A 27,720-nucleotide genomic window follows, 5' to 3' on the forward strand; every position below is an offset into this window, starting at 1 on the left:
AAAAGCAGACTTACGAAAAACAGAATTCTTAACAGATAACTAAGTTTCTCCCAGCTCAGACATCAATTTCAAATCATTTCAATATCCCTGAGAATACTTTAAGAACTGATAGTAAGCTGATAACACTGTGTTCTCAAAGAACACTGGATCAAGTAAAGTTTCCTACTACTGCTGAAAATCTTTATTTTAAAATAAATTTTTTTTAAAGATTTTATTTATTTATTTGACAGAGAAAGACACAGCAAGAGAGGGAACACAAGCAGGGGGAGTGGGGGAGGGAGAAGCAGGCTTCCTGCGGAGCAGGGAGCCTGATGCAGGGCTCGATCCCAGAACCCTGGGATCATGACCTGACCTGAAGGCAGATGCTTAACGACTGAGCCACCCAGGCGCCCTAAAATAAATGTTTTATTAATTTATTTTTGTCCCTCCACTCTCAGTATGCAAGATTAATTCTTCAGAAAATATGAATTTTTATATTATGATATTTCAACACCTCACCAAGTATTAACTGTGCCTTATTCATGCCCAGTACTATGTAATTTTTTTTATTACACATGAAGATATAATTTTAAATTATATTTGCACTGCATTTGGTCAAAGAAAAAAATTCAGGAACAACAACTATAATCTTTATGCTCAAAGTGTTAATAAATATTTTAAGGGATAAAAATACCAAAACTTTCAATAGTTACACTAGTTTGTTTTGATCAAGATTATAGGTGATGAAATTCTAATTCAAGCAAATAATTTAAATTTCTCACCTCTTAGTATACAGCAGAATCATATAATCTCAACTGGAATCTTACTAACATCTATTAACCAAAACCCCTATAAAAATACTAGCAAGAAGGGCAGCAGGAACTATTTACTGATAGAGCATACACTATATGCCTGGTACTAAACACTTTACATACATGATCTCATAGAATCCTTACAAATAACACTAAGAGATGGGAAAGGAAGACTCATGCAAGAAGTTAAATAGCTAAGATCACACAGCTAGTAAAAAAGCAGATGGAAAAGAGTTCCATCTTTAAGACCATGATCTCAACCACTATGTTATTCTGCTATATATTTCACATATGACACCTGCTGTAAGGTCTAAAGAGCTAAGCAAAAATGGCCTGTCCTCTACTCTACTATTCTCTGATTATTCTTCATCTTTTGCCAAGGTAGGCTTCATAACCATTTTCTAACACTGGAGGGGCACCTGATGTTAGGTGCAAATAAAGAGAAGGGAAAAGAGAGGAAATCTGATCCCCCTGTTATTTTTCTTCTCCATTTTAACTGTTTATATCTGGTGGGCAAAACCTTAGAAAACTCTAAGCATTACTGCTTATCTCTTGCTTCTTTGGGCACGGAGATACATCTGTAAACAATAGGCATGTTGCAGTTAGAAATTTTTTAAAAAGTGGCTATCTGAAGCACAACTGGACCGTTTCTAACAAACAAAAGTAACACTATTTATTCACTCTACTGGTTAGTCACCTATTGTTTTGGGATGAGTTGGTAAAATCCTTCTAGCTGATTTTAGATTTGGGGTTTGTTTTTCCATTTTTTACTGCTCAACTACAAAATTTCACTGTTAAATTAGCATAGGTTTAAGAAGACGAAAGAATACTGCTACTATGTATACATTTCTAATATACCTCACAGAATATCACTTTATCACTCAAACATTACTCTCAGAAGACAGATAATGCACACAAATACTAAAAAGTGACATTCTGAGTTTTAGGAAGAAACCTGTCCTGCACTTCATCGACACACACAAACACACCCTCCTCTAAGCATGATATAACTATAAATCTTACTACTTTCAAGATACAATATATCAGAAAAGGAAGAAAAACACTTCTGTATCTGTAGGAATTGTTTTCTCTCCCTTTACCAGAGCAAATGTCTGAGCTAAAGGACAACTGGAGCTAAAGTAATTGCCTCTGTTTATTAATCTTAATTATTTCAACTTCCAACTGAATCCTACAGATTCTAAATGTGAATATCTCACTTTCGTCAATATCCTAAAAACTGAAAAAAACAGGTCAAGATCATAAAAAAATATTAAACAGAAAACTAACATTATATGCAAAATACTGAATTCATGCTTTTATGAGTTTTTAAATAAATGTTTAAAATACAAATTTATACAACAGAATAAAACTAAGGGTATTTGTCATAACTAAAATGCTATTAAAAACACATATTAGAATATAGATAACAGAATTAACATGAGATTCTGATGGCAATGAGAATTTTCTAACATACCGAAGGTTTGAAACAAGTTAATGAAAAGACATTATAAACACAATAAATTTATTTAAAGGAATTTAATAAAACTGCTTCCACTTATGAGTTAAAAAATAAATACTATCAGAAAATTAAAACTAGAAGAAATTACTATAAGCCATAGCCAAATCTACTTATCAGACAAAATTAAGAATAGAAATAAAAATGTTCAATGAACCCATAACTAGACATTGTTTTATGGTTTAGCAATAGTTTTCAAACTAATTTCCTCAGGTGTCTCAGTAATAATTAGTAAAACCAGGAGAGCAGTGTTCTAGTTCTAGTTCTAGTTCTCCTGCCCTCACTTTAATACAACTGCACTTTCATGTTTTATATGAAAAGATTCCATGACAAAGTTCACTTGAAAACAGGGTCAATGTTTTTTTTTTTTCATTGAAAACTACCTCAATGATTCTTAAACTGAAATATAACTACAGAAAATAGAAAAATACATATGTTTACTCAACAGATCAACTCAAAGAATAAAAGGAACGCAGATAATCAGTCAAAAACAAGATTAAAATAGTAATCCAAGAGTTTTACACATAATACATATATACTATAAAATATGTAATATATATAATACATAAGCAACTATACAATACAAATGGTAAAAAATTAATTCACAAAGGCAACAATTTAAAAATAAGGAATGATCACAAGTAAGGAATTCTATGGAGAAAACTAAACTTTTACTGAGAGAGATAAAAATTCTGACAATGTTAGAACAGACCATTTTTTTTTAGTTAACAAGAATACCTACTTTTAAAAATGGCCATTCTTCACCAATTAACATGTTTTCTTCAGCTACATTTTCTAAATATTCCAGGGGAAAAAATGGTATATTAGGGTATATACAGGGTCAGTATAAGCCCAATCAAATCTTAATGAATATTTTTTAAAGTTTTTAGTGTGTGTGGATGGAGATCATGATATGTTTATAAAGTTAATATGAAAAAAAGGTTATCGGTAGCTAGATCATGAAGAATTTACTATAAAGCAACAATGATTTTGGTTTATACTGGCATAATAATTAGGTAGTTAAATCAAGAAAAAAAATTAGACCTGAAAGAGATCCTAACATTTATACTAACCTGACATCATGAACATATTAGAATTTAATATTCCCCCATTATTAAATAGAGAATCTGGTTGATGTGTAGGATTTAACACTTAAGATTCAAGTCAAGTCCTATACTATTACAAAAATAAATTCCAGGTGGAGCAAAGTAAGTACAATATATACTGTACTAATACTTAACAAACCTACCACATGCCAGATATTGTTAAGCATTTTAATGAGAAACTATAGGGATAATTTTTTTTGATCAAAGAATAAAAAAGAACTCAAACGCAGAGAGAAAGAAATCAAGGCAGAAAAAGATAAACAATACTACCCTCTACATAAAATTAGCTTTTGCCATAAACAAAATTAAAAGACAAAAGGCAAACTTTATTATAAATTGAGAAAATATTTACAATAACCGACAGTAGTACAAGAGTCCTGATATAAAAAGAACTCTTACAAGAAAATAGTTTTGATATATAAAGAACTCTTACAAGAAAATACCAATATTCCAAAAGATTTCTGACCATAAGCCACAAATAAATCACAAAGAAATCATCCATTAAGTAAAACATATTCAGCCTCACCAGTAGTCATATAAACACACTTAGAAACTAGGTCCCATCTTTATTAAACTGGAAGATAGATATTTTTTAAAGTAATAGTCTATGCAGGTAATGAAAATGAGAAAGTCCCCCACCAGAGGCAGTGTAAATTGGTACAGACTTTCTGAAAAGCAACTTAAAAATTTTTAACCAAAAAAAACTCCCAAAACCCAAAAAAACAAAAAACCCAAGACCTTTTGAGCCATTAGTCCACAATTAAAAATCTATTATAAGGCCATAACCCATCATGGAAAAAAACTTTAAAATTTCCAAAATAGCTATTAAACAAACTGTGGTAGTTATATAATGGAATATCATAGTCATTCAAAACTTGAATTCAAAGACTAATAGAAAAACACTCATCTACTTTATTAAGCAAAAAAACCAAAACAAAACAATGTAGTAATGGGCGCCTGGGTGGCTTAGTCTGTTGATTGTCTGCCTTTGGCTCAGGTCATGATCCCAGAGTCCTGGGATCGAGTCCTGTTCTGCGGGGGGTCTGCTTCTCCCTCTGCCTCCCGTTCCCCCTTGCCTTCTATCTCTCTGTCAAATAAATAAATAAAATCTTAAAAAAAAAAAAAAAATGTAGTATGGCTCATATTCCACAATACACATCTTCCCCACCCCCCTAAAAAACCCCAGAAAATGTTAAAAAATAAATGTGATTTCTGGAAAATGGAAAAATGGGTATTTTCTTCTTCCTATTTTTCTGTACTTTTTAATCTTTCCAGGTTTAAAATTAATGAAAAATAGTCATTAACAAGCTAATGAGCATCATATCAAAGTTTGTACTGTATCTTGCGTTATTAGCACATGTTCACTGAAATTACTCTAATAAATTTTAAACATTTTTAAAGAACTTTTTAGAAGTATAGATGATAATCAAATTTTTAATAAAATGACTGACTAGAAGATCTCTGAGTACTTCTTTCAATTATTCAAACATTTTTTGAGAGCCTACACTCTGCTGGGTACAGACACTATGATGATAACCTGATAAGGTATGGTCTAACTTTAATAAATGATGTTTGGGTACTTGAACAGTTATAAGAAAAAAGAATCAGATCTGTTCTTCAACCATATGTTAGAATAATTTCCAACCAGATCAAAGATCTAAACATAAATAATGAAACAAACCAGTTCTATAGGGGGAAAAAAAGTGAATTCCTTTATAATTTGGGAGAAGAGTTAACTTTCCTAAATACGACAAAACCCAGAAGCAGTAAGAGATTTATAAATGTGATTACAAAAGATTTTTGAAAGAAATTCTTGCATGGCAATAAAAACATCAACAAAATCAGAAGACAAAGGACAATCTGAGAAAAGATAGTTGCAACCTATAAAAGTTTAATATACTCAATATATTGAAAAGATACAGAGATCGAAAAAGGAGGTGGAAAAGACCAACATTCTGACAGAAAAATGGGGGGAAATATTAGTTTACAGAGAAAGAAATGATATGACCCTTAATCATCATCATATTATTGGGAATGCATACAAAAACCACTAAGAAACCATTACTCACCTATCAAATTAACAAAAAGTTAAGCCTGACATTATTTCTTTTGATAGACCTGTAGGGCAATAGGCACATTCACACATACTCGTGGAAACTAGTAAATGGTACAACTCCTAATGGGGGAGAATTTGGTTAACATCCTGCAAAAGTACAGAAGCATTTACCCTTTGCTTACCAATTCTACGCCTAGGAATCTCTTCCCAAAACACAGTGATAACAATATGAGGTAAAGCAAGCATAAAACACATCACTGAGGCATGATTTGTAATAGCAGAGGACAGAAAACAACCTAAATGTCAATCCATATGAGCCTGGTTAAATAAACCAAGGTACACTACAACATATTGGGACTATATATCCCTAGTGGGATACAGTCTAAGGAAAAAATAATTGTATCCAACTACTTGATGGTAAACAGTAATATTAGTATTGTTACTCTGAAATTTTTATTGAAATATCAGATAAAGCAAACAAGAAATTATGCTAATATGATTAGGAAATGCTATGAACTGAACTGTTTAAGAAAATTCTTTCTTTCTACTGATTATCCATATAAACCTGTGTTTATACACATCTTCACTAGAATAGGTGTGGAAAAGCAAACTTATGGAAAAAGAACAAAGATTATTCTCAAAGATATCACCATAAAAAGGGTAAAAGCAAATAATGAATACAGGTTGGTTTTCAACACAGACACACACACACACACACACACACACACACACACACACATACACATATACATTTGGTGGGGGGAGGTGGGAAGAGAATGAGTGAGAGAATTATGGGGAACTCTGAGCATTAGAAAAGAAAAAACAACAGACTCAGATCTGGATAACCATTATGCCTCAATAAGGGGAAAATAGAGAACCATCTTTAGAAGTACCAAGCTTACAATAGCTCTGGCTTAGGATGGATGTAAAGCACAGAGCATAGACTAAAGAGGAACTGCTTATTAAGCATTAAAAAGAAAAAGATTATAACTGAGAATATCAGATTTGAGTTACTACTGTGTACAGTTATTCTTAAACTCTACTCCCATAGAAAACTTGAGTTCCATCCAGTGAAGATGGTATATGCCTAAAAAAAGAATCATGATCTTTAAAAAATTCTAGAAAATTCCCAGTAATGGCAGATTTCCTATGGAAACCTTCCACCTTCAATTCAGAAAGTTCTAGGAAGACTTTCAATCAAGGTAGCCTCCCTTGCACTGGTCAAGCTAAGATATCAAAGACCCTCTCTTCTAGTAATTTGAATCCTGAGGGAAACAAACACACACACACACACTCAGGCATGCACCCACACACAGAGAAAATGATTGTATCTAACTCACTTAAACTTCAGTACCCTGAAGAAATTATCCATTAATTCTTGTTACCCAGATTCCCAGAGCTGCTATGGTTCCTATTTCTTCTACCACTTGGTTCTCTGATTTTATGAGCTTGCCCATAATTTTACAATACTTTTTTTCTTTGCTACAATTAGACTCAATTTTTGCTTGTAACCAAAGAATCCTAACTGACAGAAACCCTACCACCAGCAAATTTTGAAGTAATAAAATTGTTCTTAGCTCCTATGATGATCCCATAATGCTCCTCTGTAAGACCATGCCCTCTTTGTGTTCTGCCACCTGAACAAGTCAGGAATGCAAAGGGGTACAAGAACAACTTCTCCGTTAAAGAAAGCGAGCTGAGGGGTGCGGGGGGGGGGGGCTCAGTTAAGTGTCCGACTCTTGATTTCAGTTCAGGTCATGATCTCAGGGTCCTGGGATTAAGCCCTGCATCAGGCTCTGCTCTCAGCAGGGAGTCTGCTTGAGAATTCTCTCTTCCTCTCCCTCTGCCCCTCTGCCCCTTTCTAAAATAAGTAAATCTTTAAAAAATACAACTGAGACTATGTTGCTATAAATACCTTATTACTGAGGAGAGGTCAGGGAAACAGGGTTTGGGACTTCGTTTCCTAAAGTCATACCACCATGAAGGAGAGCCAACACATCTGGAAAGTAACCACAAAAACTGACTGCCTGAGCCTGATACACTGTAAAACGTCGTCTGACCTTAGAAACTAATGAACAGGGAGGACAGAACTATACCATTTCAAATTTGCTATTTAAAGTTGTATTCCTTTATCAAAAATCTGTCTCCTGACAAGGTAAAAAACAAACAAAAACAAAAAACAAACAAAAAACAGCTACAACATTCTTCCTGGTAGGTTTATTTGAGAGAAAAAATAAATGACTCCTCTACCCTGAAGACAGAAAATTAACAGCTGCGTAAAATTAATATAATTTTTACAAAAATAAAATGAATTTTTAAATCAAACTTCATAAGCAATAATCCCAAATTTAAACTATTTACATGATCTGAGTGTCTATAAGTACACCTACATTTAACAGTATGTTTAAACTGAAGTTATCTTCTCTCACCTCTAAATTTAATACCTTTTCATCATTATCTCAGTTAATGTCTATCCCCAGTCAGTGGCCACATGAGAATACCAAGAGTCACCCTTGCCACTTCCTTCTCTTGTTATCACCATTATCGATCTATCCCCAAAACCTGGATTCCTAATGGAATCCATCCACTCTTCTTCATCTTACTCCTCTAGTAGTTCAAATGAGTATCTCTCACTTGACCCTGCAATACTTCACAACTGGCTTCCTCACATTCATGCAATCTGTTTCCCATTCTACAGCCAGAATGGTACTTTCAAAACAAAAAGCTATTCACATCATTCCAGTGCTTCAAAGGCTTCCCAATGTTCTTAGGATAAAGACCAAAATACCTAAAATCCTTGGCCAGCTATAAGATCCATAAATGGGTCTCCTCCTTGCTAATAATCTCTCTGCCCAATCTTCTGATCCCATTTGTGCCTTCTACTTTATTCTATAAATTACCTCTTTCTTCCTCAAGATTAATTTTAAAGGCAATAAACAACAACAACAATCCTAGACTAGAAACAGTGAGTTGAAATCTGACTCAGTAAAACAAACTCACCTTTTTGGCTTACAGCATTTTTATTTTACTTGAAAGGAAACCTTTTTAAGGTAGCAAATCAATTTTTCTCTATAGTGATAAGACTCATTCACTGATTTCAATACAAATCGATACAAAAAGAAAGTACGAGTATCCTAGAAATAACTATAAACAGTTATACAAACTTTAAATCCCTCTCAATCATCTTGGACTATATAGAAATGAATTTACAAACTGCCTATTAAAACTTAATCATATAAAAAAACTTAATCATAAACAGAGAAGCAATGGTGAAAGTGCTGATGATCAAGTTTACCAAAAGCCACATGTTTTAAAGGACTGCATATCAGTGCATTTCTAACCAGGGATTATGATGCCTAAGAAGATCAAGAAGTGAGGTTTAACTTTCCTCAATAACAAATTCAATACAAATGAAATTGCTGGGCATGATTTCCCAAACAGACCAGTTTGACCACGTTAAAATTCTAGAACTTCAACATTAGGCTAATAAAATTCTTGAGCCCAGTCCTCTTCAGAGTTGAAGAAACATCTGTAAGTCTGTTCACTTACTTGATAGCCTAGGTACTGAATCATAAGCTGTAGATGAAACGATGGACAAAAATCATTAAGTTGTTGAGATAATACTCCTTTGACAAAAAAAATCCATTTATCAAATCTTCATAAAAATGAAAAGACAACTGTGATATCTGTCATTCAGGAAAAATACACAATGCTTCACAAGTATGTAACAGGGGATCTGACCTAATCTGTGTTGCCCAGGGTCAGAGAGCCTTCTGTGAGGAAATGTTAAAGCTAATGTCTAAGAGGTATTAGATGTTAATCAGGCAAAGAGGGAACAATTCAAGGAAGAAGGAACAACAGGTACAATGGCCCTAAGGATGGAAAAAACAAAGACAAAAATAAAGAGAAAGATTATTAACGGCTGATGCTAGAAAGGTTAAAAAAAGGAGGAGTGGGGGGGGGGGACAGGTAAAACCACATGAAGACTTACAGCATATATTAAGAATTATGATTTTTCATCCCAAGAGTAAAAGAAAACCATTGAAAATACAGCAGTATTTGGAAAAAAAAAAAAAAAAAAGCTGAGGCTAGGTCATGTCTAACGGCCTCTATCTTAACTGTTTTTGAAGCACACTGGCTACAACGTGAAGAACATACTGAAGAGATGTATGAGTGACAGGAGAACAATTATGAGACTACTGCACAATCCAATGAAGATATAAAAATAATTTGGAGCAGAGTATGGTAGTGATATGGAGATAAAGAATTCCAGAGATGTTAGGAAGTAAGTTAACAGGCCCTCATGATGCCTAGATATTGGAGGTGAGGGAAAGGGAAATAGGTGGCAAGGATGATGCCTAAAATCCTGGCCTGGGCACTGAGGAGATAATGATGCCATGTTTATAGAGAGAAAAAACACTGTATGAGATCCTGATTGACCAAGGAAGACCTAGTAAAGGGCCATCAAGAAATATATAAAAGGACTGTGAAGTGGAACTGAATTATGAGGCGCCAGTCTTATTAAGAGCAAGAGGGAGAATGATCGAGACAAACAAAACTGCAAAGAAAAAGGCCAGGAGGTTGAGAAAAATTTGACAAGTTTGCAGAAAAACAGAAAAGAAACAGTAAAACAGAATTGCAGTCCGGACCTTTCTTAAAACCTTTACTATAGAGCAGGGGGTTGTGGATCCTTAATCTGGATGGGGAAAAAATAAAATTACAATTTTATTTTCACCAACCTCTAATAGAAATTAACATTTCCTTAAACCACAGTACTATTAACACTGGCATGACTTTGTCACCAAAAGAAATCAGGTGTTTTGTTTTGTTTGTAAAGATTTTATTTATTTGACAGACAGAGAGACAGTGAGAGAGGGAACACAAGCAGGGGGAGTGGGAGGAGAAGCAGGCTTCCCGCCGAGCAGGGAGCCTGATGCGGGGCTCGATCCCAGGACCCTGGGATCATGACCTGAGCTGAAGGCAGACGCTTAACGACTGAGCCACCCAGGCGCCCCAGAAATCAGGTCTTTTGATATCACATTACAACTGTTACAGAAATCTTGAAATACTGTGTACGCTCATCACACTTTAAAATTCTGGCATTTATTAGATTTGTCACTAGATCTTGTTATATAATGCATTAGTAGAGAAGCACAAATTACCATGTTATAAATTTGTATTTTTAAAGTCTCTTGATAATTTTCTTTCAATACAATCGGTCTTCTTTATCTTGTGTGTTTTATTTTATGCATTAAAATATTATTCAGGGGCGCCTGGGTGGCTCACTTGGTTAAGCTCCTGACTCTGATTTCGGCTCAGGTCATGATCTCAGGGTCATGAGATCGAGCCCCATGTTGGGCCCCGTGCTCAGTGTGAAGTCTGCTTGTTCCTCTCCCTCTGCTCTTGCCCCCGCTGGTGCTTGCTCTGTCTCAAATAAATGAAATCTTAAAAAAATATATATTATTCAGAGAGAGGACTCATATAGGCTCATAGGATTCACTAGTCCACTAAATGGGTCCATGGCACAAAAAAAGACTATAATCTCTAAGGTACAGAAAAAAAAACCCACTATTCCTAACAACTAAATGCAACTTTTGGTGCTTGTTTGGGCCCTATTTCCAATGAATGAACTACAAAAAACATTTTTCAAAAAAATTAAAGAAAATGGAAAATGAAATAGGTAAGAGGATAAATTATTTTCTTTGGCGATGTGCAATAATGCCTCTGTGGCTAAGTAAAAAGAATTTAGTATTTTTCAGAAGTGCAAAGTATGCAGGAACAGTGTCTGGGTTTTGCTTTACAATACTTCAGGAAAAAAGGGAGATGTGGGACAGATGAAGAATGGTTTAAAAATAATTACAGAAATCTGTGTGATGGGCAGATAGAAAAAACATATGCTATATTCTCTAATTATATTTATCTTTGTAATTTTTCACAATTAAGGGGGGAGGGGATCCACTGATTGCTTTGCAAAAAGAAGTACTCAAAAGGGAAAAAAAATTTACAAAGAAGCACTGTCGTTTGAAGAACAAGTAAAGAAAGATGCCCTTTCTTCAGTCTGATGATACCCTAGACTACCTAGGTCATCTGACTTGATGAGGGTGTGAGTTAACTAGGATTCTCCCCCACAATGTTCAGGGAAGACAGCAGCATTATTAAAAACAGCTTTGGCACTATTCATATCTTATGAGTATGCACTCCTTTGTCTAACAGCGCTCATTTCAAAGAAAAAAAAAAAAACAATTTGCCATTATTATCAGCTGCCTGGGCCTAGAAAATTAGTCTTTGATCGAACTAGCACATCATAGCATTAGAAATAGTGATGGTTTAAGAAAAATAATAAGTTACAGTCTTAAGCTAACAAGTACTGATGACATTTAGGCTTCACACTTAGGAGAACCTGACGTTTGAAAGAACAGGGTAGGAGAAGGATGAGGATAGCTAGATAATTTGTGCTTCCTTACTAATGCATTATATAACAAACACTGCAGGGCCAGATCACTGGAATCTTCATGTCTGCTACAAAGCAAAAAATCTGGATGGGGGTAGGGGAATGCTTTGGTTAGGCACCTGGACTATACAAGATGGTTCCCAGGGTTATTCCCAAATAGTAACTAACTGAAAAGGAAACCTTTCCATTTTTTGTAATTGGAATAGGCTACATACATCTCTTCAGCTTAGCATATTTAAGGTAGGAACCCTAAGGAGGATCTGCAATCTGCAGGAAGGTGGGCTTTAATCCTCTCTTCTTATCCATGCCATTTACTCTGTCCTGCTCTCCTCACTCCTCAACAGACTCATCATCTGCTCCTCTTTCTACAGAAGTGTTTTCTCAGTCTGGCTGACAGAGCAAAAAGCCTTATAACTTTGTTCCCCAAATATCACATTCTCACACACCAGGAGAATGTGTTAACAAAACTTGATACATTCTTTTATTATGAGACTTTTCTTTTAAAAAAATACCAAAAATCCATTTTATTTGGCTTTAAGCAATAAAAAATTCCTTATTATAACAGATTGATAAAATTTTAATTTCTTCAGTACTAGGAAATTTATCTTTTAAGTATCTCACTGCTGTTAGTCTAAAATCCAAGTCCATCATTAACAATTTTCATTTAATGTTCTTGAATATCCTAAGACAAACAGAAATAATAGCCATTATGCAAATGCCTCCACTCTTATACATTTAATGTTAAAAGTTAAGTGTCCTTACTTCATGACTACGCCAGGTATGTGTGTGTTTAAATAGCATACTTCCTAAAATTCATTTAAATATCAATTCCTCAGGCCATAAAATTCAACTCAAGTACTGACTGCTTGATTCAGTATAAAAAATTACTATTACCTTCTACATCAGTTCATAAAAATTTAACGTAAGGCAAGGAAGGATTCCCTCAAAGGGTTCTGAGGGAGCATGGCCCTGCTGACACCTTAATTTGAGATTTCTGGCCTCCAGAGCTGAGACAATAAATTAGTTGTTACAAGCAAAAGAAAAAAAAAAATAAGCCTAAAGTTAACAACCTATAGGATAGTGGACCAAATCCAGACCCTTGCCTATTTTTGTATGTCCCATAGGCCATAACTGGTTTTTACATTTTTAAGATGGAGAAAAAAGAAAATCAAAATGATAATACTATTTCTTGACATGTAAAAATCACGAAATTCAAATTTCAGTATCCATAAAGGAGTTTTTACAGTTACTGGAATGCAACCACGCTCACTCATTATATACTGTCTATGACTGCCTTTGCACCACAGCAGTTATGTACTTGAGACAGAGACCTCTCATGAATTAGCACTGCTCACTGGCACATAGCAAGAATGCAGTTTTATCATTTCATCCTATTTTAAGTCTCTAAAAAGCACTTATCACTGGTATTTTGTTTGTCCCTCCCCTATTTATCACTGCACTGCATCCCCATAACCTATCCTACTACCCAGCATATGGCAGGCACACAATAAATATTGGTCAAATGAATGCAAAAGACAGCACTTTGTGTCCCACATTTGTCCATACAGCAACATTTGAATTTTAACTGCAAGTTTGGAACTTCCACCTAACCTTCAATTGACAGTAATAAATCTGAAATGTAATGACATGCTAAAAAGGCAAATATAAAGAAAATAATCTAACAAAATTCTAGAAACACCTTCCAAGTGACAGATAAGCTCAGTTAATATCACATGCTCATGTACTGATATAAGCACTCACCAGTGTGTGAATTTCACCAGAGTGAAAGCACTCATTTTCAGAGACGAAATACATAAAATTTCATTACAGACGAGCCTCACAGATTTACAGAACATTTATAATCAATTTTGGTGATACAGAACACTAACTTTGAATCATAAAATGTTATCCTGCCACCAAAATAAATTCCATTCTTCTCATTAGCAGATCAGTATTATATAAAATTTTACTCATTTATTATTATATTTGTCATTGAAAATTTGTGGAGATTTTATTTATCTCCTGTTATGTAAGCACCTACCTAACATCTCTGATTCTGCCTATTAGCCTACAAGTTTAAAATATATACTATCTGGCCTTTTAGAGAAAATGTCTGCCAACCCTCAATTTTAATCATTACATTTAAGCCTTTTAAATCATTACAAACTAGAAAATGTAAGGCAATAATGAAACACTCTTAAACCATACAAATTCCTTTACATTAATTACTTTTGTTATATCCAACTCTACATTTCTCTACACTCGTTAAAAACAATTTCACACTGAAGTTTCTAAGAATTCAGCTTATATAACAAACACTGAGTGGTTTTGGAAATTAGCTTTCCCTACAGACTTGATAATTGTTCAATGAATTCAACCTAGAATTACAAAGCAAAACAGGGCTTATATGTGAAACTCCTACTGGAGTAAAAGATGACTTTTTTTTTTATAGGTAAGCACCAAAAATCAATACAGCATAAAGAAATAAAAGCTTAAATAAAAACAGCAGTTTTTCATTACAGACCAAATACAAATGTTAGCATATTTAAACGTACCAACGAATACTTCAAGCACATTTTTATCAGAATTATTTATGCATTTATGAGGGGGCCGGTTATATGGGGGGGTACTCATTTATGTGTGAAGAGAAAAATACCTTCCTTCTCCTATTACTGAAAATAGTTCTGGTAATTTGTCTAACTGAATTTTATATAAGAAGTATAACCAAGTTAATCATAAACTAAAATCAGGAAAATTTTCTATAGGATTAGTTATCCTTATTTAAAAAATCCTTAGTACTTAGCACTACATTATGTATATATGCACATCTTTCAAATAAATATGCCAAAGAAGCATTAAGATGGGTAAAAGATTTATCCCAAGACAGCATGATTACGTATCTATTTATAGTCTTCTACAACAGTACTCTTATTAGTACTTCTCCATTTGTACTTTAATTATATTTGTTTTTGTACTCATTCTGACTGCATTCTAAATCTTAAATAACTTTTATACAATGCCAAGAAAACACTTAAATTGTAATGCTTTGTAGCACTAAAATTACTGAATTAATCAGTAGAGTGGGATTTAAGTAACCTCATTAATTTATCACTCTGAGAATAAGTGGAAGATAGAAATAAGTGATTTTCAGAATCCTGTAGGAAATTCTTGCTCCTTGTGTCCCCTTCCAAATCAACAAAACTGAACAGGATTAATCCTAGATCTACTGCTAGACTTCTAGCCAGGCCATCTACCGTTGCCTACTCTCTCTAGTGACAAATCAGAACCTTTGGATATCTACATCATGAATCTTAAATTCAAAAGACCTAGTCCCTAATCAATACTTTTTAATAAATCAAACGAAGAGAATGAGATATTCAAGTCTTAAACTTGAATCAGTAATCTATCTAAAGAAATATATCATATTCACTTGGAATTAGTCAGACACACCAGTAAGAACAGAAGTCACAATGGCAAATGATGACAAAGCCCCTCTAAGCAGTGACCAAGGAGAAAAGTTCCCTGGCCTTGCAAATAGGTCTGTCTTTATTGAAGAGATGCAAATATCAAGCAGTCTTACTTTAATACAATTAAACGCTTGAAGGATATAATTTAATGTCACTGTGCAAACTTATCTTTATACCATGATCTCCCATGAGCTTCAAACACGTATGTGCTAGATATAGGAGTTGACTATTCGGGATTCTTGGCAATTACATTCCTCAGTATAAATTAATAAATCATCATTTAGCATTTCAAATGCTACTCTCATAAGTTTGAGTAACAAATATCTCATGGTATTATTACCGTGGTATTATTACCCAGTTTTTCAGACTTTCTCTGGGCCATAGCAAATTAATAAGAAAATGCCACCTTAGTAGGCAACCTGGGATACATGCAACTAATCTTCCCCAGGGACTATAACCTTCTGTGTCGCTGTTCATCAGCAGCAGTTATTTACACTTTGATCTGTTACCTAACAAAGTTGTTGGCGAAAATTCTTAACGCAATTAGAACCCGATTATATGACCATAGACTGGTCTTCAGTAATCCACAAAAGGGTTCCAATATAAAATATAAATATAATTCCACCAGTATTCCATAACGAAGCATGTTGCATCAGCATGCTGATATTTATAAAGCTTTAAAAAATATATTATACAAACTTTTCAAAAATACTAATAATGACTCTTGAATGTTTAGAAATAAATCATATGTGTACTATGGGTCTCCCAAAACTTGGTATCTACCAATTTATTGGAAGATATTAGATCAATTATATCTATTACATTTAGTCAAGATAAGGAAAAAAATGTTACCAATATAAATTTATTTAAATAATTAAGCTTTTAATGTTTATTTTTCCTGTTAAAGTAACTTTTGTAGGGGAAAAAAATGTGACAATATATACAAAAGTTCTTGATGAATTATGATGTACCCACAAATTTACTATCAGAATGGCTGGTTATTATGATGCAGTTCTATGTTAAAACTCAACAATTCTTAAGGACAATGAAATATTTCATATAACCTTTTAAGATAAAATTACATTTTAATGATAGCAGAAGCTGAATTTTTGTTTTTTTTTAATAAAGAAAACTAAAAGCCTTCTATATAACAGAAGTTCAAATTCTTCTGAAAGGTCAAAGAACTGCTTAATTTTAGTTCTCAAATTTGATACATTAAAATATATGAGGAATTCAATTCCAGAATATTTATAGCAATGCATGTATAAGACAGAAATGACAAAAAGACACCAAAAGACTGAAGCATCTACCAAATTTAGGATGGTAAATCATTAGATGGATAGTGTCCAGAATTCACTGTTTGTAGATGATACTAAATCAGTTATTTCTGAATTAAAATTTTGTAAAATATTAAATTGACTTGATTTCAAAATAACTCTTTGATCTTATATATTACTGCAAAAATCCAAATGCAAAGAACAAATGCTTTTTAATGACAACACAAAATATGACAACTTCAATAGTGAGACAATTACCTGAGTTCTATGGTATGCCTTTTATCTCCAATGAAGTCAAAAATAAAAATCTTAAAAAAGCTTTAATTCCTTAGCATTTCAAATGAATGTCTTCAACTTATTCACAGCAAAGCACCACTCTGAAATTTCAAATAAGAACTTAGTTTCTAAATACTAAGATTTGTCCAGACCAGAAGTAAATAAAGAGTTTAAAAACAGATACTTAAAATGAACGTGGGAACAGTCACTCACAGAGGAACATGAGAAGCAGGAAAGACAAGAAGAACAACACTAAAAGAAACATCCATCAAGAAAAAGACCTGGAAAAGAAACCAAAACTTAGAATTAAAGATCAAATGAGGTTTGGCAGGGTTGGGGAGAGGGAAGGGAAGGGGATGAACTAACTAGAAATGCAATGAATACTAAGACAAATATAATTAAGACAACAAAGAAAATAAAATTTGAATGTAGGATTTATATAAAAGATTGAAATTCACTGAAGATTTAAATCAATTTATGAAGACCTAGAAATGATAAAGCAAACTAAAACTGCCAACAACAACCAAGAGAAAAGTACCTATCAAGGAATTACCTAAACATCCAATTACAGAATGTTATTAAATATACTAGGTTTTTTCATATGAACAAACTGATTCAAATCGTTTGTCATGAAATTAAAGGAAATATTAAATATTAAAACTTTTGCCTCAAAATAATGAAGAGAAATACATAATATATAAAATACAGTCATGCCTGTATTAAACAACAATGGTAGTTAGTCTAAAAATATACTTGAGAAGGAGTTAGAATTTAAAAGTGATGAAGTATGTTCAATAGATTGAAGTTGTACTGATGAAGGTAAATAGAAACTGGAATAAAATGCTGTATGTAGTAGGTCCAAGAGAGATTTTTTTAAAAAGTTTGCTTTTGTGCACATCTGGGTCATAAATAACTATAGGTATTTATAATGACACATGGAATTACAATTAAAAGATTTTATATAATCAAAATGAAATTTTATAGTATAAATTTTTATCATGCTGTTAACAAAATATTCTATTTCCAAACTGATTTCTATTTTCTCCTGTTCTTACATTGATCAATATTAAAGCACTGAAAAAAAGGTGACATTAACATTGTTATTAAAAATTACACAACAGTTTCTAGACTACTTCTGACATATGTGCTAACATTAACTTTGTTTCTTTCAAAAATAAGTCTCAGAACTTCTATGACTATATTAACTACATGGTCATGAGTAGATTTATTTTATTTTATTTTTTTTAAAGATTTTATTTATTTATTCATGAGAGACAGAGAGAGAAGCAGAGGCAGAGGGAGAAGCAGGCTCGATGCGGGACTCGATCCCAGGACCCTGAGATCATGACCTGAGCCGAAGGCAGACGCTTAACCGACTGAGCCACCCAGGCATCCCTAGATTAATTTTAAAGATATCTTATAGGTATTACTAAAATCTCTAAGACACTTTGGATAAACCAATAATTATTCTTTAAAGAAATGCAAAGCTAAATTAATGGAGTTTAACTGTATAGGCTTACACCAAAAGTACCATTAACTGTGCAATGGATTTTCAATAAAGCTCAATAAAATACATAAACTAAAAGAAACAAAAAAGCAGTATTACAAAAATAATGTACTTTATATGCATTAAAATTTCCTGACACCTATTAATGTTTTTATAATTCATTTTTCTTGAATCAGATTAGCATCAAATGTTATGTTGACAAAATACTAAGGTAAAATTAGATTTTAATCTCTCTCACCACAAGGAGTATCAGTGTAAGGAGATTAATACACACCCATCTAAATAAGTGTTCAGTCTAAATACTACCTAACTTAAAAAAGGAGAGGAAGAGGGTATTTTCTGTATTATTCGGTTTAAAAAGTTTACAAATGTTACCTATGTTTAATATAAAAATATTCCTCAATAACTATAATTAATTCAATGCTATAACTGAACAGCACTGAAGAGAAATATGTAAACAAGGTATGCCTGTACACACGTAAACCTCAAAACAAATGCCAGAGAAGTTACTATAGTACCATTCTTCAGATAACAAAACTGATGCCTAATCTGTTGCAACAAAAAGGCCAAAAAACCATAACGGAAAGCTCTCTCTTGTACCTTATCTTCCCTGTAAATAGACATAGTCCAGATCTATAATGAGCACGTTTTAAAAAAGAAAAAAAGCTGGAAAAATCACAAGGGCAAAACTACTATAAAAAGGATATGAGAGGTGCTTTGAGTACAGAGAAAAAAATATTGTCTAAGTGATGAACTGTTAGAAAAGTCTATAAAAATGCAAATATTAGAAATAAACTGTACAAAATATTAATACTTAAGTATTACTTCATGTAACAGGTAGTAAACATGTAAGATTAACTTTCAAAAGCTTAAGACATAGAACAAGTTACTGACAGAAACCAAATAATATTTTGTTTTGTTTAGGGGGTACACCTTTATACTGCTTAGGCTCACAGAGGACAGTACCACCCTGCTGCCTGAAATACCAAGATAGCCTACAAGTTTTGAAAATTATTTCAAGTGCAATATAATATTCAAGCAGAATAATATACTAATGTAAATATAGAATTATGAATTATAAAAGTAATATTCTTATTTATAATTATGACCACATATTAAAATCCCAATACTTATTATGCTCTTTAATTTTTTAAAATTTTTATTGGAAGTATAGCTCACATAAAGTAGTTTCATTTAAAAAAATAGTGATTCAATAATTATATATATTATGAAATGCTCACCATGATAAGTGTATTACAATACCAAATATATTCCTATGCTGTGCTTTTCATCCCATGTGACTTACTTATTTTATAACTGAGTTTGTACCTCTTAATCCCCACCACCCATTTCACCCATCCCCCCATATACCTTTTTTGATCAAATTAAATAATTTAAATCTAAATAAATTTCTCTTTTTTTTTTTTAATTTTAAGTAAGCTCTACGCCAAAAATGTGGAGCTTGAACTCATGACTCTAAGATCAAGAGTCGCATGCTCCACCAACTGAGCAGCCAGGCGTCCCTCATTTCTTTTTATATTTAAGTCCGAACAGGTAGGTAGAAAAGCCTAACCTAGCTAAGTTATTACCCACCATATGATAACTTCTTTGCAGCAATTTTTTCTCACAGGATAAAGAACACTAAGATAAACATATACAGCCACAGTAAAAATATCCCAATTACTAAAGAGGAAAAGAGTTTTCGTAACATTTAAATAAACTAGTCTTCATAACTTTGAATGAACATGGCATCATTAAACACATAATATTAAATATATCTGTGAAGCTATAGTTGCCTACATTTACGCCTAAATCAAAGTAAGATTATATATAAAATTATAAATTCATAATAAAAGTAACCATCATTTATTTGTTGAGTCTTCCCTGTGCTAAGCATTTTATATAGTCTTTTAGTCCTCAACAAGACTATGATATGTTCTATTATCTTCATTACAAAATAAAAACAAGACCACTCAATGAAAGGTTAAATAATCTCACCTTCATTAGTGGCATAATGAGTGGAAGAGTTGGGATTCAAAGCCAGAACTGAGTTCGAACCCTTAAATACGTAGTGCTTTCAACCAATTACCTTCTCTTTAACAATGTAACACTGCCTTTAGATCAAGAATTTCAAACTGAAAGGCCAGTAGGGTCTAAGAAGGTAGTACCACTGACCCTTGAACAACATGGGTTTGAGCTGCAAAATGCACTTATATGTGGATTTTTTTTATAGTACAGTATGAAAAATGTATTTCTCTTATTTCTAAATGTTTTCTTTTCTCTAGCTTACTTTATTATTATAATACATCTAACATACAAAATATGTGTTAATAGACTGTATGTTATCCACAAGGCTTCCAGACAAGAGGAGGCTATCAGTAGTTAAGTTTGGGCAAGTCAAAGTTATATGCAGATTTTCAACTGCCTGCAGGGGGCAGGGGGTGTCAGTACCCCTAACCTCAGTGTGGTTTAAAGGTCAACTGTATAAATAAGTGAATAAATAAATAGATCAAGGACAATAGAGCAGTGAGGCCTATGGGCAACCTACAGAAAACATCCCAGCTAAAGGTAGTCATTGTTTGGATCAGTGTGACTCTTACTACAGAACCAGTACCCAGTCATGCCAGAAAGCTTTTCAAAAGAAGCTGAAAATCCAGACTGTTTTTGTGACATACTTTTAATTTTAAATCTTAGTGCATAAAATAAAATTTAAATGACAGTGGATGCCTAATAAAACATATGTGGGACCACATTTAGACTGGCACAATGAATTATCCCAGAAGTATGCTAAGAGAGGCACATGATGTCAGTGCACCAGCATTTATAAACAGACAGGCTGCATCTAACTCTGGGAAGAAAATTTCCCATAGGCACCCTTAAAATCTACACAATAACCATTACAATAAGCACTCAAAAATATGTGCTGAAGGAAAAGGAGAGTGTTTATTACTAAAGTCTTAATCAACTGTCTCCATCTTCTGCTAACCTAGATTCTAGACACAACTCTAGAGCATTACTGCTACTAGAGCACTCCCATAACACCCCAAGCAAAGATGAACAAGTTAATTAACAACCAAATGAGAATGAAACAGGGGAGCTGGAAGGATACTAATAAATGTGTTCCTGCTTAAGAATGTAACTTTATATAAATTAAGAGACTGAGATTCTGGATTTTACTAAATAGTGAAAGTTGATGATGATTACACCTCTAATGTAGATACTGAATATCCATCCAACTGTACTTACTATTAGGAAAATGGTTCCCAAAAAAAAAGGCTTATTATTAAAAACTACAATTCTGTTGGGAGTCAACTCAAAGAACAATCTTAAAGGAAAGCTTTTGATCTGCACAATTTCAGAGTGTAAAATGTTTCCTCAAAAATGAAGAGAGCAAGGTAACTGAGAGTCAATGATATTCAGTAAGAACTAAGAAAAGAATAAACAGGGGCTAGATTATGTGACCTTCCTACCTGAACATTAATAAGCTAGATCGGGAGGTTAAAATGAAGTAGTTCTTAATTCAATTATCAAACCCTCACAAATAACAAGAGTGAACTGTGATCTATCTTTTTATTCCTTCTCCAGTGGAACCACAGGTAAGTTCTTTGCCAACATAGAAAAGTCTTCATCATCTCCTTTTCTTTTCTATATAATGAAAAGCACTGTCAAGTGGCACTTTCTTTGTCTAAGATGGCTCCTTTCACAAAAGGGATCCATACAAATACATTCTGGTGTTCCCTATACTAAATGGTTTCTAGTCCCAACCCAGAACTACTAAGATAGTTTCACTTAAACTAATTCTACACAATTCTAGTTCTTTCCAGTGTTCTCAAAAGGAGGGAGAAAAGGGGCAAACAAGCCTGGGAAAATGCGCATACTCTTGTCTTCCAATTTAGATATTTATATATTAAAAATGATGAAATTCCTATACCACAGAATCTGTTTAATCTAGTGTTTCTTAAACATTATACAACCCAACTAACACATTTTGGGGAAAGTCTACCAACTCGGAAAAGCCCTTTAGCAACTCCAACATCCATGTCTTATGCCATTGTATTTCTTGGCCTAAGTCAAAAGGTAACCAGATTTAACTATACAAACAAGTAACTTTAAAGATACCTGGGATTCTATTCATATATTGAATTTCTATAAATTATCTTCATAAACAAATATTACCTAATACCCTACCAGAGCCTTAATTTTTTATAAATTCCAATAACTTAAGATTCTTATGAAATACTGTCAAAACACATACTCCTTTTTCTATAACAAATGAAGACAAAAAACCAATTACATAAAAATTTCTAGCCATCTGCACAACTTGATTAACTTAAACTTATATCTAACCAGAGTCCTGTTAAATATAAGATTAAGTTAAGACTCTGGTGTCTTGAACTTAAAAGATATATAGACCAATCCTAATATAGACTGGTACTAATTTTAGTAACTATGTAGATCAACTAAACATGTCAAAACCCTGAAAAGCAGTGGTACCTAAAATGAGCTCATATGTAAACTAGAAAGGAAGTCACATCTGGGCAACAAAGCTTTTAACATACATTTAACTGCTTTTGTGTGTCTGGGTGGATATCACAAGAGAAATCTTCACTGGAGAATAAGACAAAGTTGGTGAAACTCACAAGCTCATAAATAGGTAATAATTACAAAAGAAAAGAGACAAGGAAAAAACATTACACTGGAAGCATAAGCTTGAGATTCAAGTAAAAAGAAACAATTATCAGAGCAACTTCAAAGCTTTCAAGTTCAAACCTCCGCATGTATTCTCTAACAACTGCTAAAATGAATCAGGTCACAAACAGTACAGAGACTCAAACGGGGTATTAAAATATAGAAAGTACCAACAATTTGAGCATTCCCACACAATGTCTTTATGTGATTATTTCTGTAAAAACAAACACCATAAATTTGTTTACATTTGTCTCTCTTGTAAGTATATTTAGAAGCAAAGTCTAATGAGGAAGCAGAGTCCTATCACTCTGTTTAATTAAGCAGCTGTCCTTGGATTTTAGAAAAACTGTTCTGTAAAAAGCATCACTATAAAAACTATCACTAATTTTACTATTTGCACAGAAGCTCAGTAATGAAACCAATTTCACGGCATTTCAGATGAGACAAAAGTTAAAACAACAATGACCACAACCACAAAAAACTCCCCCTGATGGTCACCTAAGGATAACAACTATAGTTCCACGATAATTCACTTAGGGAATGGCCAGTGGGCAAGTTCTATTCCCAAGAAAATGTCAATAAATGAATCTTTTAAAAATTTAATTCTACAGTCATTAGCTACATTTTGAAGTCAGGAAGTACTAGGCAGATCTCATAAGATGAGTGTTATCTAATCTTTTACCTCCTTCCCCTCATTCACTACGCTGTGGATACCGGCCTTCATGCTATTACTCTACTGGGCCTCAATCCTGACCCTTGAATGTCTTCCACAGAATGCTTTTCTGTAAGGTGTGTGCTCAACAGTCACCTGCTAAGAGGCCTCTCTGACTCGTCCCTCTACAGAAGCCTTGTCTATCTTATTCATAGCTATAGTCCCAGCAACTAGAACAGGGTCTGACACAAGTGCTCAATAAGTACTTGTTAAATGAATTAATGAGCTCATATACAATTTCAATCATACAAAAACAAATCTGATGACAGCTTAAAAACAAATGTATTAGCAAAATATCTAATACTCAATTCCAATTTGAAGTCCAGGAAAAAAAAAAGGTCAACTTTTAATATCAGATTCTCCACATTTATTTGCTATCTGCTCTGGAAAAGCACGACAAGATATATCTTAATTCTGAAAAATCACAGCAAATATATGATGATTCCATGTCATATTGAGTCCTCAAAGATCTGATGATTCGTAAACAAAGACAAAGTAAGTTTGGTATTAGCTTTAAAATATATAGGTACTCTAATACATACACATAGTATTTTAAAGTATAATAATAATCTGTAATATAAATACTCAAGGTTAACAGAATTCCTGCTCTACATTACCAAGTCCTATCTATCACTGACTAAATAAAAATTAAGTGTTAAATATGGCCTAATCAGAACATCCAGAAATTTATATAAAAGAAAGTCTGCCAAAAGTGAGCCAAAGGCTTATATTGTGGACATCCAAGTACTTGGTTCTGGCAAGTATGCACTTTGTAAATATTACATCAACCATTACAATCTGTTTTTTTTAAAGAGCATGAGGCATTACATTTTAAAGAACATAAGATAGTATGGAAAATAATTCTCCCAAATTGGACCTTGTAACTCCTCACTGGCATTAAATACTCTAACCAGGTAGCATCCATCCTTCTTGCAAGTTAATCAAAACAGCTCAACTCAGTTAAACCAAAAAAAGGGATATCCACAAATCAAATAATCAACGTACAGATCTATCGGCACAATTAGTCATTAAAGATAAACGTTTGAAATAGAAAATAATGGAGAACAAAGATTTTCTTCAACACCTGCTACGCACATTAAATGCCTCGAACAAAAGAACCTCTGCAGTCAAAGTGACTTACCGTTACAGATTTCAGTGTCATACCATGGTAGGTGCCCATAGTGTCGATTTTGAAGCCTTCCGTTTCTACAAAGAAAGGGGGTTTGCTATTAGATTTTATGTATTTCGTAATCAATAACAAACCTAAAGTAATAATCTGTGTTATAATCTGACAGTTAATAGTATAACAAAGCAGCAAATGTACTATACATAGAAAATTAAATTACATACCTATGAAGATAAAAACTTTAAAAGGGATACTAGTCCCAAAAATATATTCAATACATGCCAGAGAGGCCTTTTTATAGAAGAAGTTGCTTAAGACTAATTTCTACAATTGTGTTCAAAAGTTTTGATATTTTGGGAATATCAAAAATTAGACTGAATAAAATACTTTATAACCTCCAAATTATTTACTTCTAATACTCAATTACATTAGCACTAAAAGCTTCTACTATCATGAGAAGGCCTTAAATTATAAAAAGTTGTGTTTCAAAATTACAATCATAGGCATATGTTACATAATTTGTAGAAAAGCAATGCTGTATATAGTGATAAAGGTTCCAGGACAGAGTCTCAATATGCCTTTCTGTAAAAGCATATTACATTAATACAAATACATTAAATATTTTACACATTGCAAGCTATATGTCTCTATCACAACTACTGATTTTGCAGGTACAGTGCAAAAGCAAGATAAACAAAATATATAAACAAATGGGCATGATCTGATTTGGCCCACAGAGGATCGGATTTGGTCTGTGAGCTGTAATCTGCCAAACCCTACTTTACATAATTCATTCCACAAGAAAAACACTGCAATGAATAAAAGAATGAACCACTGTATTTCTACAGCATGTAGAAATTAGAATAAGTTGTCAATCTAATGTTGTAAACTGAAGTGGAGATTTCAGATTATGCAGAAAAAAAATCATAAAAGTTAAACTTTCAGTTGCTTCTACCTCATCTTTTTCCACAAATCAAGATAAATGAAGATCCCAAGAAAAATTACAACGACATTAGTGTACTTCACTAACCACCACAATAACATGGAAATGGTTCACTACTGCATTAGCCAGTATACCATGTAAGCTACCCCCAAATAAGCCCTCACATAGTTACTACAATCTATGCTTCCCAAGTTCTCAATGTATAGCTTTATAATTTCAGAAACATGATTTGATATATAGAATCTCCAGTCTGAACTTTTGAGAAGCAGAATATTAATAACAGGAAATACTTATAGATAGCTTATTACATACCAGTCACTATTCTAGACACATTATTAACTAGTTTCATCCCCACAATGAAACTAAAAGATAGATACTACTACTATAATTAGTACTGCAATGAAACACAAGAGGAAATTAAAACAGAATGCAGTTAATTTATCAAAATTCACGCAAAAAGTAACTGTGATACAGGAAACCTGGATCCAGAATTCATGCCGTTAACCAGGGGTTGGCAATTTTTTTTTTTTTTTTTTGAGAGAGAGAGAGAAAGAGAACGCAACCCATCATTGGGGGATGAGAGGTAGAGGGGAGGGGGAGAGAGAGAATCCCAAGCAGGGTCCACACCCATTGCGGAGCCCAACGCGGGGCTCAATCTCACGATCATGCCTTGAGCTGAAATCAAGAGTCAGATACTTAACTGACTGAGCCACCTAGGAGCCCCAGGGGTTGGCAAATTTATTTTGGAGAAGACCAGATAGTATTTTAAGGCTCTGCAGGCCACACAATCTCTGTCACAACTCAACACTACTGTCACAGCACCAAGGAACCACAGATAATACATATATGAATGCCACCGTGTTCTAGCAAAAGTTTATTTATAATATGTGTTGGGCCAGACTTGGCCTGCAGATGTCTGCCAACACCTGCTCGTAAACATCACACACATCTCACATTCAGCACCACCACAGTAAGGGGAATATAAAAATTAAGTAACTTGCCTTCTTTTCCTTTGAATCTTTCCTGGTCATATCTGTTGTAAGCAGCTGGGATAGGCTGTTTGGTACGCAATGTGGGATCCTGCAGAAAAATTAATTAAGAGTTACATATTACCATTTTAAATTGTTAACTTAAAACTCAGAATAAAAATCACAATAAGTGTATTATTTTCTAAGCTTTTTTTTCTTACAATAGCCAATAAGACAAAAGTGGGGAGTCATTTGATGCTTATTTTCAAGATATTGTTTACTGGTAGAAAATTACCATTGCTATCAGGGACAGGGCAAAGGACTCCAAATAAATTTGTATCAAGGCAAAATGCAAAACTCTTACAAACTGGAGAAATAAAATAGGTGTGCTTAATAATTTCGTTCTAAGTACTTAAATTTCTTCATGAAATAATAAACGCCCCAATTATGAATTGTTTTTAACAAAAAACCTTAATTCAAAGCTTACTGAACTGACATTTTAGAGCCTTTTAACAGAATTATTCTCCCAATTGTTATTAATATTTAAATAAATGAGAACTATGAAATAAACCCATTATAAATGCACGAGATAAGACTGAAACTAATAAAGGTGTTATTTGTTAAGATACTTAGAATAAGTTGTCAATCTAATGTTGTAAACTTAATTCACAAACAATTTATCTAAAATTCAGTTTGGGGCACCTGGGTGGCTCAGTTGGTTAAGCATCTGCCTTCGGCTCAGATCATGATCCCAGCGTCCTGGGATCAAGCCCCACGTTGGGCTCCCTGATTCTCCCTCTCCCACTCCCCCCTGGCTTGTGCTCTCTCTCTTTGT

The 27,720-nt window shown here is 33.4% G+C and overlaps 1 protein-coding gene across 3 annotated transcripts in view; it reads right to left on the bottom strand.

Moving 5' to 3' along the window:
* Positions 1-27,720, bottom strand: part of CDC73 (cell division cycle 73) — a 123,749-nt gene that overhangs the window by 68,102 nt on the left and 27,927 nt on the right. For all 3 annotated transcript variants that reach the window (XM_036084173.2, XM_036084170.2, XM_078078349.1), the window contains exons 9-10: positions 26,919-26,997; positions 24,990-25,054 (exon numbers count right to left, since the gene is read on the bottom strand). In XM_036084173.2, the coding sequence (XP_035940066.1) occupies positions 24,990-25,054; positions 26,919-26,997 (144 nt within the window). The remainder of the gene's footprint in view (positions 1-24,989; positions 25,055-26,918; positions 26,998-27,720) is intronic.

Source organism: Halichoerus grypus, chromosome 7, assembly GCF_964656455.1.
Source record: "Halichoerus grypus chromosome 7, mHalGry1.hap1.1, whole genome shotgun sequence".
NCBI classification, from domain to species: domain Eukaryota; kingdom Metazoa; phylum Chordata; class Mammalia; order Carnivora; family Phocidae; genus Halichoerus; species Halichoerus grypus.